Raw genomic sequence first — 17,648 nt, 5'->3', positions numbered from 1 at the left:
TTCTTTTTTTATGTTATCGTCGAGTTTATTGTTTAACTATCAAATTATAATTGTTAATGCATTCGAAATTTTATATCGATTAGAGATAATGTTGATTTATATAAGTAGTGCAAACTTCACCTTACATACTGATTCGGTAATATTAAGTTATGTTTAAAGTCAACTTATTAAATCATTGAAATTTATGCTAACACAAGTTTGTGTTGAACATATCTAATCATATACATGAATTGACAACTTTAACCTGTGTTAAAAATTTCACTTCTATTAAAGATAAATTTGACAAATTCATGTTTTAAGATAATATTTAAATTTCAAATATTATTAAGAAGAAGTTGTAAGTATTTTTTACAAGGGTATATTAGTTGCAGCATCCATTTCAATTAAAAGTCTTATTTTATTTAATTGATAAACCAATCTTATAACTAAATTTTGATTTGCATTGTTAAGTTTAATTATTAAATGTAAATTATTAATTAATAAATAAATATTGTAAAATAAACATCAACGCAATTATTTAATTTTTAAGGAAGTTTGCTATTATACTTTTTGCTGCAAAATAACAAACATTTAAACAAATCAATTATGATGAGTGTTATTTATAGATTTTTAATCCTTTAACATTTTCTGATATAAAAAATGTTGGACCAAGAAACTACATGTAGTCTAAGAATGACTTCTTTCACATAATGTTGCTCCAACCTTCTTTTCTTTTATGTCTTGCTTATTTTCTTTTATGCCTTGGTCGAATTTAACTATGTTTTATAAAAAAATTGGTCGATATTTTTAATGTCTTGCTCGAATTTAACTATTTTTATAAAAGAATTTATTAACTTTTTAAAACAAATTAAGACCCAAAACTAGTAATTAACAAAGAAATACACACTTTTACCATTTGTATATTACTGAAAGAAAATTAGTGTTGTTACACAAATTTTTTAATTGTTTTGACCTGAATGATTTTCATTACTAAATTCAATGCGTTATGTTATTTACAACCCATGCCTCTAAATAATTTACTAGATAAAAGAAAGAAAGCTTTTTTTATCTTCCAAAAAATGTAACAATGAAAGCATCTATTTAGGCATTTCATTATTTAAATTGGTACTGGGATCTATTCACAATTTGAATTTTCCCTGTAATTAACACAATTTAATCCAACTCAAGGTTGTGATATTTGGTGGTAACTAAGTAATAGAAAGTGGTAAGTAAAACATGTAAATTGTTATAGTAACATTAATAAACGAGTGTGAAGATACTTGTGCAGTGCAGTAGTAAAACACAAATAGATTTGCAAAGAGATGGTAAAGATGGTGTGATGCCCTACCCTACCCTACCCAACTCAACCGTCCTCATAATTAACTGTTGTCACTATTTACAGTTTCTAACAGTAACAACCATGGTCACAGCAGCGACCGCCTCATCATCATTTATTTATTCTCTCTTCCACAATCTCTGCACTCTCTCACCCCCGCAAACTGCAACCATGGAAGTGAAGAAAAAAACCACAAATGGCCTTCTCTTCCTGTCTCTCGCCCTCACCCTCTCTGCCGCCGCCGCCACCACCACCTCCCTCCCATTCCAACTCCAAACCCAAACCTTAACCTTGTCTCTCCACTCCCTCCCCCACTCACCCACCCTCTCATGGCCCCAAGCCGAAGCCCTTGCAGAACCCGACCCGGAAGAAGCTCTCTCCCTTAACCTCCATCACATAGATGCACTCTCCTCCAACAAAACCCCGGAGCAGCTCTTCCACCTCAGACTCCAACGCGACGGCAAAAGAGTCCAATCCCTACTCACGCTCGCAGCCCTCAACAGCAGCCACGCGCGCAGATCCGGCTCCGGTTTCAGCAGCTCCATCATATCGGGCCTAGCACAAGGAAGCGGCGAGTACTTCACGCGCATAGGCGTGGGTACTCCCGCTAAGTACGTCTACATGGTTTTGGACACCGGAAGCGACGTAGTTTGGCTCCAATGCGCCCCCTGCCGCAAATGCTACACCCAAACCGACCCCGTTTTCGACCCCACCAAATCCCGCACTTACGCCGGAATCCCCTGTGGAGCCCCTCTCTGCCGCAGGTTAGACTCTCCAGGCTGCAACAAGAACAAGGTTTGCCAGTACCAGGTTTCCTACGGCGACGGTTCCTTTACATTCGGCGACTTCTCCACCGAAACACTGACGTTTCGGAGGACAAGAGTCACGCGCGTCGCACTTGGCTGTGGCCACGACAACGAAGGACTCTTCATAGGCGCTGCTGGTTTATTGGGCCTGGGCCGGGGCAGGTTATCGTTTCCTGTCCAGACCGGACGCCGGTTCAACCAGAAGTTCTCTTACTGCCTCGTGGACCGTTCAGCCTCGGCCAAACCATCCTCCGTTGTCTTCGGAGATTCTGCTGTTTCCCGAACCGCGCGATTTACTCCTCTCCTTCAAAACCCTAAGCTCGATACTTTCTACTACGTGGAGCTCCTCGGGATCAGTGTCGGGGGCACGCCGGTGCGTGGCCTCTCCGCCTCGCTATTCCGCCTAGACTCCGCCGGTAACGGCGGAGTCATCATCGACTCGGGCACGTCCGTCACCCGCTTGACCCGACCCGCCTACATTGCCCTCCGAGACGCGTTCCGTGTGGGAGCCTCGCGCCTGAAGAGAGCGTCGGAGTTCTCGCTCTTTGACACGTGTTTCGATCTGTCTGGGCTCACTGAGGTAAAAGTGCCGACGGTGGTGCTGCACTTCCGCGGTGCCGACGTGTCACTTCCAGCGTCGAATTACTTGATTCCGGTGGATAATAGCGGGAGTTTCTGCTTCGCTTTTGCGGGAACCATGAGCGGTTTGTCCATAATTGGTAACATCCAGCAACAAGGATTCCGGGTCTCATACGACCTGGGGGGTTCGCGGGTCGGGTTTGCTCCGAGAGGTTGCGTTTGAGTGGTGGGAACTGGGAACAACTCATTTCCCGTGTTTTCTAATTATTAATATGAATTATTGCTAGCATCGTTTTTTATAATTTATTTAAGTTTTATAAAAAGGTTAGATTAGAGAATGAAGGCAAGATCTGAATCTAGATCTGAAAGAGGAACTAAGATGGAACAAAATGAGAATGTTTCTATTCTGGTTTCTTTCTACCCTTAGCTACTTGACCCTTGTTGTGTTTTTCATTTCCAATTAAATACACCAACTACTTCAATTTCGCACAATCGGGATAATCTTGTCTTTTCTTCTCCTCAAAACTCAAAACTCTACCTACCACTACCAATGCAAATGCCATTAGATATTTTCACATTTCACTTTTTTCTGTTTGCATCATAGATGAAGCGCCTGTTGCGCATCTAACTTCGATTCATTCAACCTTTTTACGATTATTCTTTAATTCAAAACTCATCTCTTTTATTCTATCCATAAAATTATCATCTCAATTATTGATACACTAGACTAAATTCACAGAATTCATCGATATAGAATCTCCCAGATAAATCAAAAGAAATAAATTGTGGAAAGACACACGTACGGAAGAACTGTCATTTTCTTATGTTGGGGTTCCGTACGATCATGACATGTTTGTCATTAGGAAGATTTATTATTATATTTTTTATTTTATTAAGAGAAAACAAGTTATGTAATAAATAATATGTTAGTTTTACATTATTATTTCATTAAATTTATGATAAATTTATTTATTTTATAATTACATTAACAGTGATATATATATATATATATATATATCTGTCTATTTTTATGTTTCTATGACAATGATACATAATAGCTAAACTCTTTTATTAATTAAAACCATTCATTAAATTAAATCTACAAATTTAAGTAATAAAATAATGTAACATGGTTCAAAAAATCAAAGTTTATACAGAAAAAATATTTGATATTTCTTGAGAAAATTTAGTATTTTGAAAAATGAATGTAATTTGGAATGTTTTCCTCAGGTGGTGTAGAAGCTAACGGAGTATATTTTTTTTTCAAGCTAACACGTGGAATATGTTGTGTGTCTTATGAAAACAGGTGAATAAGGGTGATGTTTAGTCCCCATTCAGCGTGAGATAATTGAATAATGGTGGAAGAAGCACATGGTGTTGCAATTGTTGTCTCGGGTGCGACAACAACATGGTAGGTCAACAATATGCACCGCTAGCATCAACCAGCTGATGCATCAAAATGAAGAGGTACAATGTTGTCAAATGTTACTGTAACTTTGGAAAGAGAAAAGCAATTGCTTTTCTTCCAAATTTATGGATGAATGGATGGAGTCTAGCTGTTAAAGAGGGACTATAAAGTGGAGATGGCACTAACACACACCACTTTCCTTTGAAAATCACAATGATGGTGTGCAACCTCAACCAACCTAACACTGCCTCCACTACCATGTCTATCACTTTAGATATACTTTCTCACTAAAAACTTTCCTTTTTCCAGGACAATATTTCTCTCAGATTTTGGAGACACCTCAAGTTAAATAAAAAAACACATTAGAATTTAATCATTTTGAAAAGTAATGGAATTTAATTTAATTTTTCAATCCTACAATACGGGAATACGTGGAGTAAATGCTTTGTTTTAACTTATTTTATAATCCTAAAATCTCTGTTCCCCTTGGAGTAAGTTGTACTTTAGAAATATAATATTAGTTTGTGCTAGTTATTCTCATGATAATGTTGCACTTCACTTTATGGATAGAAGTAATTCCTTTTTATTAAGCGTCTGAAATTTATAATGAATAAGTCCTGATTTTTCGTGTTGATTACATTTTGAAGTATGTGTTCATCACAATTTTTTTTATTGTAAATCTATGATGTTCACTTTATTTACTATGGATATAAATAATTTCTTTTTATTATGCGTTTGGTTAAATGGTGTCTTGGCATGTACACTTTTTTTTATTGTAAATTTGTGCTAACGTCACATAAATTGTTGTTCAAACGTGCAACATTTTTTTTATATATTAATAATAAACGAGGTGAATTGTGTAATTTTCATGCAAAATCTCATGATTTGATACGTATCCTAGGAAGAGTCTAATCTTATTCGATTGAATTTTAATTGAGTTTACACACTGGATTTAGATTAATAGGATTTGTGTTAAAAAAAATCATTTTATTTAATGAGTTTTACCATCTTATATTATTTTTAAGATTAGATTTAATATAAATGTTTTATAAAATATATTTTAATAATAATTTCTTATACAGTTAGAGATTCTGTGTTTCCTTTTGAATTGAAGATATCTCTAGTTTAGACAACTAAAGTACGTTAATATTTATCTAGTTGAGACTAATCGTTTTTAATAAAGTTTTTGATACATACATATTTAAAAATCGATTTTCTAAATACTTAAATAACAAACATTTTACATTTGAAAATAAAATTGCATCAAGTGCAGAAATAATGAAAAAAACTATAATCAGTTTTTAATAAAGATGTTTTTTTTAAATCAGTAAAGAAATAGTATTTTATGGCATAAAATCAGGTAAAAGGCACTTAAAACCTTTTACATAAAAGAAAAAGTGTTTATATTATTAAATGTATTTATACGTATAAATGTTTATAGAACTATTTTAAAGAGACAGACCATATTTCTATAACTCTTGTTTATACAATTTTGACTTTATCCTATGTTGTATATTGCTCGAAAAACATAGACAAAAAATACAACATAATCGCATAATATAACACACTACAATATATTTGATAGACTCTTTCATTATCATCCTATCTAAAACTTTGATATTCCATGTTTAATATAATTTCTTGTATACATATATAATCTCATCAAAAGTGATATATAAAATAACCAAACTGAAATTAAATTAAATATCCTTATCTATATCTTATATAATATATTTAATCAAGCTAAAATTAAATTAAACTTTCCTTAACCATGTCACATGACATTATGGTTCCGTTTGTTTCGAAGTGGAGAAAGGCACGGAAAGATTGTGTGCAATGAAATGCAAATGAATCTACGTAATAAAAACAAAAGTGCACACAAATCGAAAATATTTTTGCATCTAAAACTTTCTTCGCAAATATGCGAAGAAAGTTGTATATTTTTATGTTTTTTAATTAATTAACCTTAAGTTACTTTTTTACCTTTTTTATTTTAAACTTAAATTATTATTATTGTATTTAAAATATAATTAAAATTTAAATATAAATATAAAAAATATAATCAAAATTATAAAAAAATTATTATTATAAAAACATAATTAATCATATTATATATAATAAATTATAAATATAAATAATAAAAATAAAAATAAATATATTTTTTAATAATTAAAAAATAAATTTATATAATAATTATATTAATTAAAAGGAAAGATAAAATAATAATATTATTTAATATAATTTTTTTTTATCAAATATTTATAATTATAAATATTTAAATAATATTTTAATTAAAAATAATTATAATTTATAAATAAATATGTAAGGGCAAATATGTAAAGTTACATTTTCATCAATTAAAAAAAATACAATTTCAATCATACCCATCACATTACTCACAAACTTTCATAAACTTTCCTCACACTTTCCACTCTATTTACCTTAATCCAAACACCCCAACTTTCTTTACACTTTCTCTTCAAATCATCTCAAATCCACTCCCTCCTTTCCACTCCCTCATCCAAACAAAGCCTTTATATAAAAAAAATAATAACACTTTTTATATATATTAACTTTCACAAACCATAATCAAATAAAAAATAACACAAACCAAAATTCATAAAACTAAAATATTTTTTTATTAAATTTATTATAACAAAAAATCTTTAAAATCTTTAATATTCTTAGTTATGATATTCAATATTAGATGTTCTAAATTTATATGATAAGGGTCTATTATTAGTTAATTTGTAAATTCGAAAATATCAAACTTACGTGAACAAACTTGCCTATGATCCAAGTTAGGTCACATCGGTTATATTCTAATTTCTCTAATGAGTGCATCATCTAATGTTTGAGTTGAGAAAAATGTCACAAGTTCTCCGACCACATTATCTATGTTTCTAACCACATTATCTATGTTTGACAAAGTCAAAGTCCCCAAGACAGAGCATGACACCAACTTATAGCATGACCTAGCCACATAACAATAAACACAAATAATATTTATATGTACATCTTAGTTAATTATGTAGATTTGATTATATGACATAACTCTGTTAGTTAGCATTGTAATTTTAATAACTAAAGTGAATATAACAATATACATTCTTATTAAATAAATAAATAAAATTATTAAAATAGTTAATTATATGACATAACTCTGTTAGTTAGCATAAGAATTACTCAATTTTAGGTCAGGAGGAAGTACACTATATGTAAATTAAAATTTAATCAATACTACTTTAACAAACTATAATTCGTGTTTCACTTGTTAAATGGTGATTTAATTGTTTAAGCATCATGAGTAAATTCAACAAAGACCACCGATAACATTCATAATGCAACCTATACTGTGAACACTTCTGAAACGACAACCCGTTTCATCAAACAGAACTTTCGAGGCCTCGACGACGTAGCGCGCAAGCCAACCGCGGAAAAGGTGGAAAATCGCCACATATATAAATTAGGTTTTTTTCAAAATCAGTTATAGACGGAACGGAACAGTGAGTTTGAGATTTTGGGACTCGATGGGTACGGAAGAAGGAGGGCATGGAAAGGGAACGAAGGTGGTATCTTTGATTGAGAGGGCCACCAACTCCACCGCGCCGGAGGTCGATCCCCGTCTCCTCAAGGCCATTAAAACGGTGGTTCGATATTCCGATTCGGAGCTCCGCGTCGCAACCCTAACCCTCATGGATCTCATGAAGCGCGACCACTCTCAGGTACTATTTCCTTTGGACCTATCGTCATTGGGGTTTCGTTTCCCTTTCTCATGGTTTCCAATTAGGGTTAATTGAGATTGCATAAATAAATTTCATTTTGAATGAAAAGCTTATTTCAGCTGACAATTCGTCAACAAGAAAGGGGCTAAGTTGATAAAAATTCATACATGTGAGAAACAACAAAAACGACAATTCCTTATAGAAAATTGACTATTATTTTCTTCCTGATAGGTTTGATGGTATAAGGGTGATAAGATGACGAAATCCCATTCATTTTACTGTTGTGTCGAGAAACCTCACTCATTAGCTCAACCCCTATTTTAAGTTTCAGATTCCAACTATCATCTCCAGCACAAATTCATCAGATTGACTTTGACAGATATGTGTTGCAGGTCCGGTACCTCGCGCTTTTGATAATTGATGAACTCTTCATGCGCTCAAAACTTTTTAGGACCCTTGTTGTTGAGAACTTGGATCAGTTGCTGAGTTTGAGTGTTGGATTCAGGCGAAACGTGGCTCTTCCTGCTCCACCTGCTGTTGCGTCTGTTTTACGTTCGAAGGCCATTGAATTTTTGGAGAAGTGGAATGTGTCGTTTGGAATTCATTACAGACAGCTCAGACTGGGTTATGATTATCTGAAGAATACACTCAGGCTCCAATTTCCTAACATACAAGCTAACGTGGAGCGGGTTCAGCAGGAGAGAAGGGAAAGGGAGAGGAGGTCAAAGGAAATTTTACTGAGCAAGTATGAATCTTTGAAAGAGAATTCATCTTCAATAAAGGGAGGGATTCTGTCTACGATGGATGAGATTGATGAGTGTTTGGACATTTTGCAAGCAAAACAGGAGTGTGTGTCAGATGATATATTGGACAGCGACGAACACGGTGACTTTCATTCTTTAGAGCTGCAACAGCTTCGTCTTGAAGCATTAAAAGAAGGGGAGAAAGTTTATGAGAATAGTGATAATACAGTAGTTTTTGATACATTGAGGGAGCTATACAAACTTCTGGTGGCAAAGCACTTGATTTCTATCCAAGAGTGGATTTCTGTTTTAATAAGAGTTGAAGTAGCTGACAATAGATTCAGAGATTCCATTCTGAAAGAGTTCATTGATATCAGAAATCGTCTAAAATCTGTTAAAAGTAAATGTGAGGAGGCTGGTTGTTTGCTTGTAAACTCATCAAAACATGACGAGGAAGATTTTTGGGAGGAGGGTAACGTTGTATCTATGGAAACCTCATCTAGCGCACCCAATAATAAAAATAAACATCTTGATGCCCATGAAAATAATAATGATAATCTTGGTTTGCACAGTAAAGGGTCTAATGGCTCTGAAACGGACGGTCTGCTTCATCAGGGACATAAAGTTGAGTCAGACCCTAAGAGGAGTAAACTTATAGCTGAAGCTCCTGTGGTACGATGGGGTTCTTACTTGGATAATTGGGGTTCAAACAGGGTTTTTATGGCTAACCAGCGGGGTTTGGAGCTTGATAGTCACTGGGGTAGGGTGGATGCTGATGCAGTTATTCCAGCAGATAAAATTGCCGAGTTGAATGTTCACGCAATGCCTTATGAAGAAAAGAAAATTGAGATCCAGCCATGTCTGGCTCCTTTGAGGAAAGGAGGGTTGTGCCAGAGAAGGGATATGAAACTTTGTCCATTTCATGGACCTATCATTCCTCGAGATGACAAAGGGAGGCCACTCAGCCATAGCTCTTTAGAAGACATGAATATGGATTTAGGAACTGATCTAGTAGAGCAGATAGCCAAACAAGCAGTTAAAAATATTCGTGAGAGGGACCAAGAGGGCGCAAAGAAGAGAGAAATTGATAAACAGTCGCTGAAACGTGCAAAACTAGCAAAAATTCGGGAACACAATGAAGCTGTTTTACGGGATGCTGCTATGGCTTCTACTTCGAGATCAGCCACGCTTGGAGAAGATGGGGAGTTAACTAATGAAGATAAACTGTCGGCCAAAGAGAAGAAACAAAGTCTTGCTTCCATGCTGCGAAAGAAAGTAACATCAAAAGATAGAATAGCTGAGAAGCTTTTAAGTTCTCGTGCAAGGGTTACTTCAGATAGGCAGCATGTGTCAAGTGAAGATGCCAAATACAGAGAAGCGTTCCCAAATCAATGGTAAACTGGGTAGGAATCTTGTTGAGCTTATCTGGTTACTCTGAAGTTCGAACCATACTTCAGATTTTGGGTAAAGCCTTGCCTGTTAGTCATGGGGCTGGTTAGTAGAATCGAGTAAAATAAAACAAAACAAACTACATCTATTCTTTGAAGGCAGACTTATAAGGACCCGCTTGGCTGCAAGGGATAAATGGAAGCAGTTGTTTGGTCAGTCCCCGTGTTTTATATTTTTAAATTTAATTCCCTCATTTTCTGTGAAATCGTTTACCATAACGGTAGATGCCAGAGGATTACAAGTTCGGCAATCACGCCAAATTAAAATTTCACTTGTATTTGTTAGCACCATCACTGCTTTGTAATAAGTCTTAAATCAATCAATTATTATTATTATCATTATTATTGATACTAAATTTCCAAATCACATAGATGCACATTGACTGTGGATTTCTATCGGCGAGTAAATAAAATTGTAGTGTTGACCCACACCAGTTGGAACCCAGAAGAAATCATAGGAATGCCTTGTATGATGTTTTAGCTGTCTGAAAGGTGTCATAAATGGTTTCCATTGCCATTAAAGAATACCATTTCACCTGTCGGATAAGTGGTCTGAGTTGTCGCTGCTGCTGGTGGACCTTCATGGCTACTAAGAGAAGTATTTATTCCCTCAACGAGAATATATTTTTGAGAAAAGTACAATCCCTCATGATATGGAAAATTTTCAGCTCACTCCATCACCTAGACGTATCATCAGGTGTTGCTTTCATCAGCAAGAGGGTTTTTATTTTTTATTTTACGATTTCAAAATAAAGGGTGTAGAAAAGTGGAGAAGAGTCACTGCCTCACTGGGAACTGGAAAAAGAATATTCCTTTTGCCCCATTTTATGGCACCAAACCTGAACTTTTGCTGCCAATTGTTCTTTGTATGGTTATCACTTGTGGTTAGCGAGGGAAACTTTTGTCAGTACACTACAGAACCCCTTGGGCAAAAATATGACAAAAAATGTAATACTTTTTATAATATCTTTAGGCACGGTGAGTTTGCATTGAAGTAGGGACTGATCGGGGTAATTTCTGATGCTAATATTTTATACACACCTTCCTAGGTTGGGATGATGAGCGCACAACGGGAATCGGCTCAGAAAAGTTAGGGAACTACTACCGATACGTTTGAGCAACTAAGTATTTTCATGCAATCCTAATACTATAATATTGCACTGATTCACACACCATGATTCTTGTTCTACCTTCTTGCTTAGTGGAGCTTACAGGTTAACAAAAGCAAAAAAGTTACTTTAGATTGTTTGTTCTCTGTAAACATTATTCGCACTAAGCTTTCGTTGGAAAGCGTTTTCTTCTTACCATCATATTTAATCCAACAAACCCCATTATTATGCATGACTTTCCTAAAGTCGAATTGATATTATGACTTTCTTCTGTTGTCGTCGTGCCAGTAATATTTAACAACAACTGAAGGAAAATATCTAGTAGCACAATGTTACTCTCTCATTAATTTAAGTTTAATTACATGCGTGGTAGGATGAGAGCAATTGACATAGGAAAAATTATGATATGTTTAGAAGTTTCTTGTACGTTTTTACTCTATATGTATATCTAACCTTGTAAATGTTAAAACTATTTCCAAATAAGTTATTTGACTCTTTTTTTCCTTAGTTTTTACTTGCCATATGAAACACTCCTTAACAGTAAAAGTCAAGGAAAAACAAAACATGGAAAGATTTAGAAAGAAGACAAGATATGCACGATAAAAAGTATAAGTGAAGAAGAGTGAAGTAATTATGACGATGGTTACTGAAAATGAAAGGAAATAATAATTAAATTATCATGTGTATGAACAAGTGTAAATGTGTAAGCCTAGAAATAGAGAAATAAGTAAACATTTTTGCTGCAAGTGGCTGAAAATCTTGTTCTAAATTGTTGATAGAAGATACAAAAGGTATACGTGTTTTAAGAGTGTCCTCAAATTACGCAATGGTATGACTAAAGATAATTAAGTCCAGAAAGCAATAATATAAAAAAGAAGGAACAGTTTGAAGAGGCAACTAAGAAACTAAATATTTTAGAAAGTTGGATAAGTGTGGCATCCACGCCAAAATAATTGATAGTGCCATAGTGGACCATTGCTATATCCATCCATTCTACACAAACCTGTAGACCCATTTGCTCAATCATTCAAATCAATTTGCGCTCCCCTCATCCCTTTTAATCTTTCAATTTCATTCCTTAATAACTCAACAAAACAAATTCATTTTACACTAATATTATTCATTCTTTTATTTTATCTATCAACTTATAACTTTTACTTAACGCTCAACTTTACTAGTGTTTTATTTACTTGAGGTAAATTTAACTGAACCATTTTTCTTTTTTCTTTTTTATAAATTAATTGTATTTTTAAAATTATTCTAAAATAGCATGCTTATAATATGGATGGAATTTTAATATTCAAGATCATATTCTGAAATCACTTCAACTTATTCAGTGAGGTATGACTCTTAATAATTTTTAACTGAAGTTTATTGAATTTAATTTTGATAATAGAACTCATATTATTAAAATTTGATGATGGTATTTTATTTTAATTTTTAATTTGGTGTGTATAAAAGAAATAGGGTAAAAAGTGAGTACTGTAAATAAATCTGTAGAGCTTGTGTAGTGTGAGAGTGTGGCTGAGATGTGGAGAAGAGAGAGAAAAAGAGTATGTAGTTAAAAAAAGTTCCTGATTTACCAGCCCCTTAAATAATAAATCAGTAAATTAAATAAGCAGAACACAACAGAACAGAACACTTGATCTACATTATTCTCTCTCATCATTCTCCAACCTCTACGTTATTCTCCTCCTCCATCTCGATCTCTTTATTGTCTTCTCTCGTCCTGGTTTTCCTTAGAGAATCCTGAAAACCGTTTGATTTAAATCAAAGGGTCCTCAGGATTCGGACACACATATCTTGTAACACTTCTATGTTGTCTTAGAAGACCAAGGAAAGGAAGAAAAGCATCAATTTTTGCAAGCAATCAGCTTCTTTTCCCCCCTTCTTCTTGTCTCAAAAAACACACACACCCACCCCAGCTGCTGTAGCTCAACCGTCACAACTCACATATGATTCGGGTGGCCACAAATTAAGCGTGTTGGTGTTTGTGTTATGAGTGAGAGAATGGAATCTAGTAGCATTGAGAGCAGCACTGTGTCATCGATGACTATGATGGAGGATGATGAACATCCTCATCAGTTTTCTTCAATCTCGAAGCTGCATAACAATGGCCCCACCACTACCAGCGTCCACGACCTTCTTGAATGCCCCGTCTGCACCAACTCTATGTACCCTCCAATCCACCAGGTTTCTTGTCCGATCCATTTTGCCTTTTGGGTTTGCTTCCAAAAATTACTTGATTTGGTGGTGCTTTGTTTCTTTCCTTATACGTTCTGTCTATGCGATTTTGTGATGCCCATATTAACTTTCCTTTTCTCATTTGGTTCTATAAAAGAGGGATTTTTAATGGGCATGTCTGGTATGGAGGGTTTGGATTATTTTGTGATAGCATATTGAAGTCTTTCGATCAAGGCCATATGCAATTGTTGTTGGGAACTTTTCTCCCTTTTTAATGCGTAGATCTCATATTTTGCTGTAATTTCAGTTTGTATGATTCCGCCAATTAGGGTTGAGGATTTGGTTGCTTATGATGGGTTGTTTTGATCAAAGATTGTATCTGGCTAGTTTTTATTTTCTGAGGTTCTGGGTTCTTTTTTACCTCTTTTGTCTTGTTTGCTTACGGTGATATTAGGATTGGTGATGGGGATGGCAGAATTTGAGAACTGATGTTCTTTTCTCGTTTTCATCTACGCCTACTCATGTATTTTTATTTTATTTTTATTTTATTTTTATTTTTTAGACTTACAGAAGGTATATGTGAAAATATATGGCTATAGAAAGGGCATAATCATTACCGTTAGGTGGAAACTTTCTGTAGTGTACCTTCGTATATCAGCAATTCAAAATTAGAGAAGAAACTTAGCTGCATCAGTTATTAGGCTATATAACTTCTTATTCTCGAGTAGGCAGGACTTTGATCATTGTCTCTTGATCAATCAAGTAGTGAACTTAGTTAAGTGAGCAGATAAGAATGTTAGAAAGGCTTGAATTGAAGAAAAAAACAGGTAAGGTGTACAGGGTTTGTGGCTTACTGAGCTTGTTTGTTATGTCTGTTCCAAGTTACCATCCCAGAGAATCCTTTTTTGTTGGGATGTATCAGTTTATTCCTTCTATGCACATTGCAGTAAAAGATACGCTAGCAACACATTTTTTATTATGGGATATTGGTCTATTCTTTAGAAAACCAGTGCTGTCTTTAAGAGGTGATCTATTTACGAGATAAATATTTTTAATATGTTGAAGAGAGGATTGTTAGCATTTCTCATCATAGTAATTGACTTAGAATTCTATTGTACAGTTAGTTTGATGTCTCTGCTCCTTCCTATTTGTAATTTATAATTGGAGTTTGGGAGGTTAGTTATCTGTCTTTTCTCTAATGTTGACATGAATCACATGATTCTCATAATTGGTTTTGCTATGGTATCCTAAAATGAGTAATAATGTGATGAGTTGTGAGTTATGAATGATTGATATGTCCATGATTAAAGCTGTTGGATGCTGCTAATAGGCCAGGAAACCTGACCCTTAATTAGGATGTATAGAACTTATATAGTTGAAGTGACAAATTCTATTATTTTATTACTGAAGTTGTCACAAGTAATTAAATCCTTGTGAGACTTAAGCTTTTCCTTTGGGGTGGTACTGTTGTAGCCTAAAGGAGAATTAGATACATATCATCCAAGAAGGAAGGGAAATATTAAATCTTTCTTTACTCTTTGGCATGGCATTGGAGTCTATCATTTGAATTGATAAGCAATTACATTGCTGTGAGAACATTCCATTCTAATTTATTGTTTTAGATGAATGTTTACGGATTTGACTTTGAATTGTTTTAATTTTCTAAAATTGATTTGCTTGAGTTCGAAGTGAAATGATTTATGATTGGGAACTTTTATCCCAAAAGTAAGTTTGTAGTAAAATTTAGAGCAAACCTCCCTTGAAAGTGAGAGGCCCCTGAAAGTGAACTCAACAAATGTCTTATCTTGCAAACTTAATGCTCCAAAATGTCTAGTTTTGAACATGAGAGGGAGGGGGATTGCTTATTAAGGTTTCAGATCGCAAGACTTGGGCAATCCTTCCATCTTCAACAAGCTTTTGGGTTGAGTTAGATTCAAGGTGCTTTTGAAGAGCTTACTTGGACTTATCTTGTGCCACATACCGTGTAAGGGTATTGGGAGCTTATGTCCTTAAGTTGTTTACAACTTATTTTAATAAGTTTTCTAGGGTAGCATATGAAAACCGCTTACCTTATAACTTGTATAAAAATAGGTTAACCGTGTTTTTTTGTTCTATTATAAACACTTTAAAGATAGGTGTTAAATAAGTGCTTAAATTAAGTAGTTTACCTAAACACACCCTAATATAGTATTAGTGCACACTAGATTTTGGTGAATAACATCTAGACCTGATTTTTATGCACAAATGCAGGTGTCACCTAAGTGTTTGTTTGAGATATTACAGCATACATCCCAATATGCACTTACTAATTTATAATGAGAATTAACTGAATGGAAAATTAAAAGGATCAGGTGGTACTTTCTGTTTTTTCTGTGAGAACTGGTGTTAGTAAATTCAGTATCTAAAGCAATAGATTCCCTTCATTCATCACACGTCATGTGACAGCTTGCATATTTACAAAAAAGTGTGATCAATCAAATCTGGTGTTATCTTAAGTTCTGTCATTATAATGTGAGGAATATAATGAGCGTATTGTATATAACATTGTATTGTGCATTTTGATTATATTATTTTGTCAGTATATTGAAACCTTCTGCCCTCGTCCTTGTATAGATAACTTGATATAGTTGAATGATGATGCTAAAAAAAGCAGTGATTGATTCTCAAAACAAATTTTACTATGCAGTGCCACAACGGGCACACACTTTGTTCAACTTGCAAGACAAGGGTGCACAACCGATGCCCAACTTGCAGGCAGGAGCTTGGCGATATAAGATGTTTGGCATTAGAGAAGATAGCAGAATCACTTGAACTGCCTTGTAGATACATCTCTCTTGGGTGTCCAGAGATATTTCCTTATTACAGCAAACTCAAACATGAGGCTATTTGTAACTTCAGACCATATAACTGCCCTTATGCCGGGTCGGACTGCTCTGTGGTTGGGGATATTCCATGCCTTGTTGCTCATTTAAGGGATGACCACAGGGTTGATATGCATTCTGGATGCACTTTCAACCATCGCTATGTAAAGTCTAATCCCATGGAAGTAGAGAATGCTACATGGATGCTAACGGTATCTTTAAAAATTCTGCATGTCCTTCTTTAGAACTTGATGTGATATTCCTTCATTTCATGCACAAGCACAACTGCATTTTGCACATGTTGAAATCCCATCCATATTTTTTTTGTTAACTCATTTTTGTTTGTTAGGTTTTCCACTGTTTTGGCCAATATTTTTGCCTCCATTTTGAGGCCTTCCAGCTTGGCATGGCTCCCGTGTACATGGCATTCCTCCGATTCATGGGTGATGAAAGAGAGGCCCGAAACTACAGCTACAGTTTGGAGGTGGGTGGAAATGGACGAAAACTAACTTTTGAGGGAAGTCCAAGAAGCATTAGAGATAGCCATAAGAAAGTCAGAGACAGTCATGACGGTCTCATCATTTACCGCAACATGGCGCTTTTCTTCTCAGGTGGAGACAGGAAAGAGTTGAAGCTACGAGTAACAGGAAGGATATGGAAAGAACAGCAAAACCCTGAAGGTGGAGTGTGCATACCCAACCTCTGTAGCTAGGTTGTTGCATATTCTCTTGAATGCTTTTTCTTTCTGTAGATAATTTCAGAAGTCTTAATCTTTGACTGGTGAATGTTTATGAGAATTTCAACTTCCAAACAAAATAAAAAAAAACTAAGTTCTAACCAAAGATACTTTGTCAGATATTTGGTCTCCTGCGTCTACCATATGCTAATAATCAATCCAGATTCTCATTAAACTATTGAAAGGGGTTATTACTTTTCAACGTGCTTTGGAAATATACTTCTCTTTCCATTTAAATCAGGAATGGATCAGAATCAATGGCGAATGAAAAATATTTCAGAAAATACTGCGAAAGGGTTTTAAGTTGCATAGCATTATTTAGAAATGTTAAAATATAACTAGACCCCTATTGGAATCTTAATTCAAGGTATCCCTTTAATTTGAGCAATTTTTGTGCAAGCCTGATTCCTGCGCTGAGTTCATAAACCCCTTAACAACAACCTCTGGGATTTTGGAGGTTACGATTAGGACGGTATAGACGCATAATGCTTGATGAACCTTTTGTAGTATCTTGTAAGTCTCACAAACCATCTTAATTGCTTAAGATTTAGAGGGACAGGCCAATTCAACACTGCTTGGATTTTTTCTTTCTCCACTGTCACAACCTCACTAGAAACAGTGTGACCCAGATATTCTACCTATGGTCAATCATTGTGCATTAGGTGTATGGTTATAATAAAAAAATTGTTTAGTCTTAAACATCCATAGGAGAACATTAGGTCCATCAAAACGGG

The 17,648-nt window shown here is 34.8% G+C and overlaps 3 protein-coding genes across 5 annotated transcripts; all 3 read left to right on the top strand.

The window, feature by feature from the left end:
• Positions 1-1,211: 1,211 nt before the first annotated feature.
• Positions 1,212-3,192, top strand: LOC137831906 (aspartyl protease family protein 2). Its single transcript, XM_068639807.1, has one exon. It carries the CDS (start codon positions 1,319-1,321, stop codon positions 2,921-2,923), a length of 1,605 nt encoding a protein of 534 aa, XP_068495908.1. The 5' UTR covers positions 1,212-1,318; the 3' UTR covers positions 2,924-3,192.
• Positions 3,193-7,381: 4,189 nt separating this feature from the next.
• Positions 7,382-10,366, top strand: LOC137831905 (UV-stimulated scaffold protein A homolog). Of its 3 annotated transcripts, none has more exons than XM_068639805.1 (2): positions 7,382-7,833; positions 8,065-10,366. In XM_068639805.1, exon 2 carries the CDS (start codon positions 8,265-8,267, stop codon positions 9,972-9,974), a length of 1,710 nt encoding a protein of 569 aa, XP_068495906.1. In that variant the 5' UTR covers positions 7,382-7,833; positions 8,065-8,264; the 3' UTR covers positions 9,975-10,366. The 3 variants fall into 3 exon arrangements, with proteins under 3 accessions (XP_068495906.1, XP_068495904.1, XP_068495907.1); XM_068639803.1 differs by having other exon boundaries at positions 7,419-7,833; positions 8,226-10,366; XM_068639806.1 differs by having other exon boundaries at positions 7,693-7,833; positions 8,165-10,366.
• A 2,359-nt stretch (positions 10,367-12,725) lies between these two features.
• LOC137831909 (E3 ubiquitin-protein ligase SINAT3-like) lies at positions 12,726-17,020 on the top strand. Its single transcript, XM_068639811.1, has 3 exons — positions 12,726-13,326; positions 16,004-16,390; positions 16,528-17,020. Exons 1-3 carry the CDS (start codon positions 13,132-13,134, stop codon positions 16,888-16,890), a joined length of 945 nt encoding a protein of 314 aa, XP_068495912.1. The 5' UTR covers positions 12,726-13,131; the 3' UTR covers positions 16,891-17,020.
• Positions 17,021-17,648: the final 628 nt, after the last annotated feature.

The sequence above is a fragment of the Phaseolus vulgaris genome, chromosome 6 (genome assembly GCF_000499845.2).
Source record: "Phaseolus vulgaris cultivar G19833 chromosome 6, P. vulgaris v2.0, whole genome shotgun sequence".
NCBI lineage: Eukaryota > Viridiplantae > Streptophyta > Magnoliopsida > Fabales > Fabaceae > Phaseolus > Phaseolus vulgaris.
The sequence above is the reverse complement of the archived record's forward strand: the minus strand, read 5'-3'. Positions and strand labels throughout refer to the sequence as shown.

Coding starts and splice junctions, on each gene's coding strand:
- LOC137831909 (XM_068639811.1), top strand. CDS start 13,132: ATGAGTGAGAGAATGGAATCTAGTAGCATTGAGAGCAGCACTGTGTCA. Junction 13,327..16,003: donor TGTACCCTCCAATCCACCAG/GTTTCTTGTCCG, acceptor TTTACTATGCAG/TGCCACAACGGGCACACACT. Junction 16,391..16,527: donor ATGCTACATGGATGCTAACG/GTATCTTTAAAA, acceptor TTTGTTTGTTAG/GTTTTCCACTGTTTTGGCCA.
- LOC137831905 (XM_068639803.1), top strand. CDS start 7,639: ATGGGTACGGAAGAAGGAGGGCATGGAAAGGGAACGAAGGTGGTATCT. Junction 7,834..8,225: donor TGAAGCGCGACCACTCTCAG/GTACTATTTCCT, acceptor TATGTGTTGCAG/GTCCGGTACCTCGCGCTTTT.
- LOC137831906 (XM_068639807.1), top strand. CDS start 1,319: ATGCCCTACCCTACCCTACCCAACTCAACCGTCCTCATAATTAACTGT.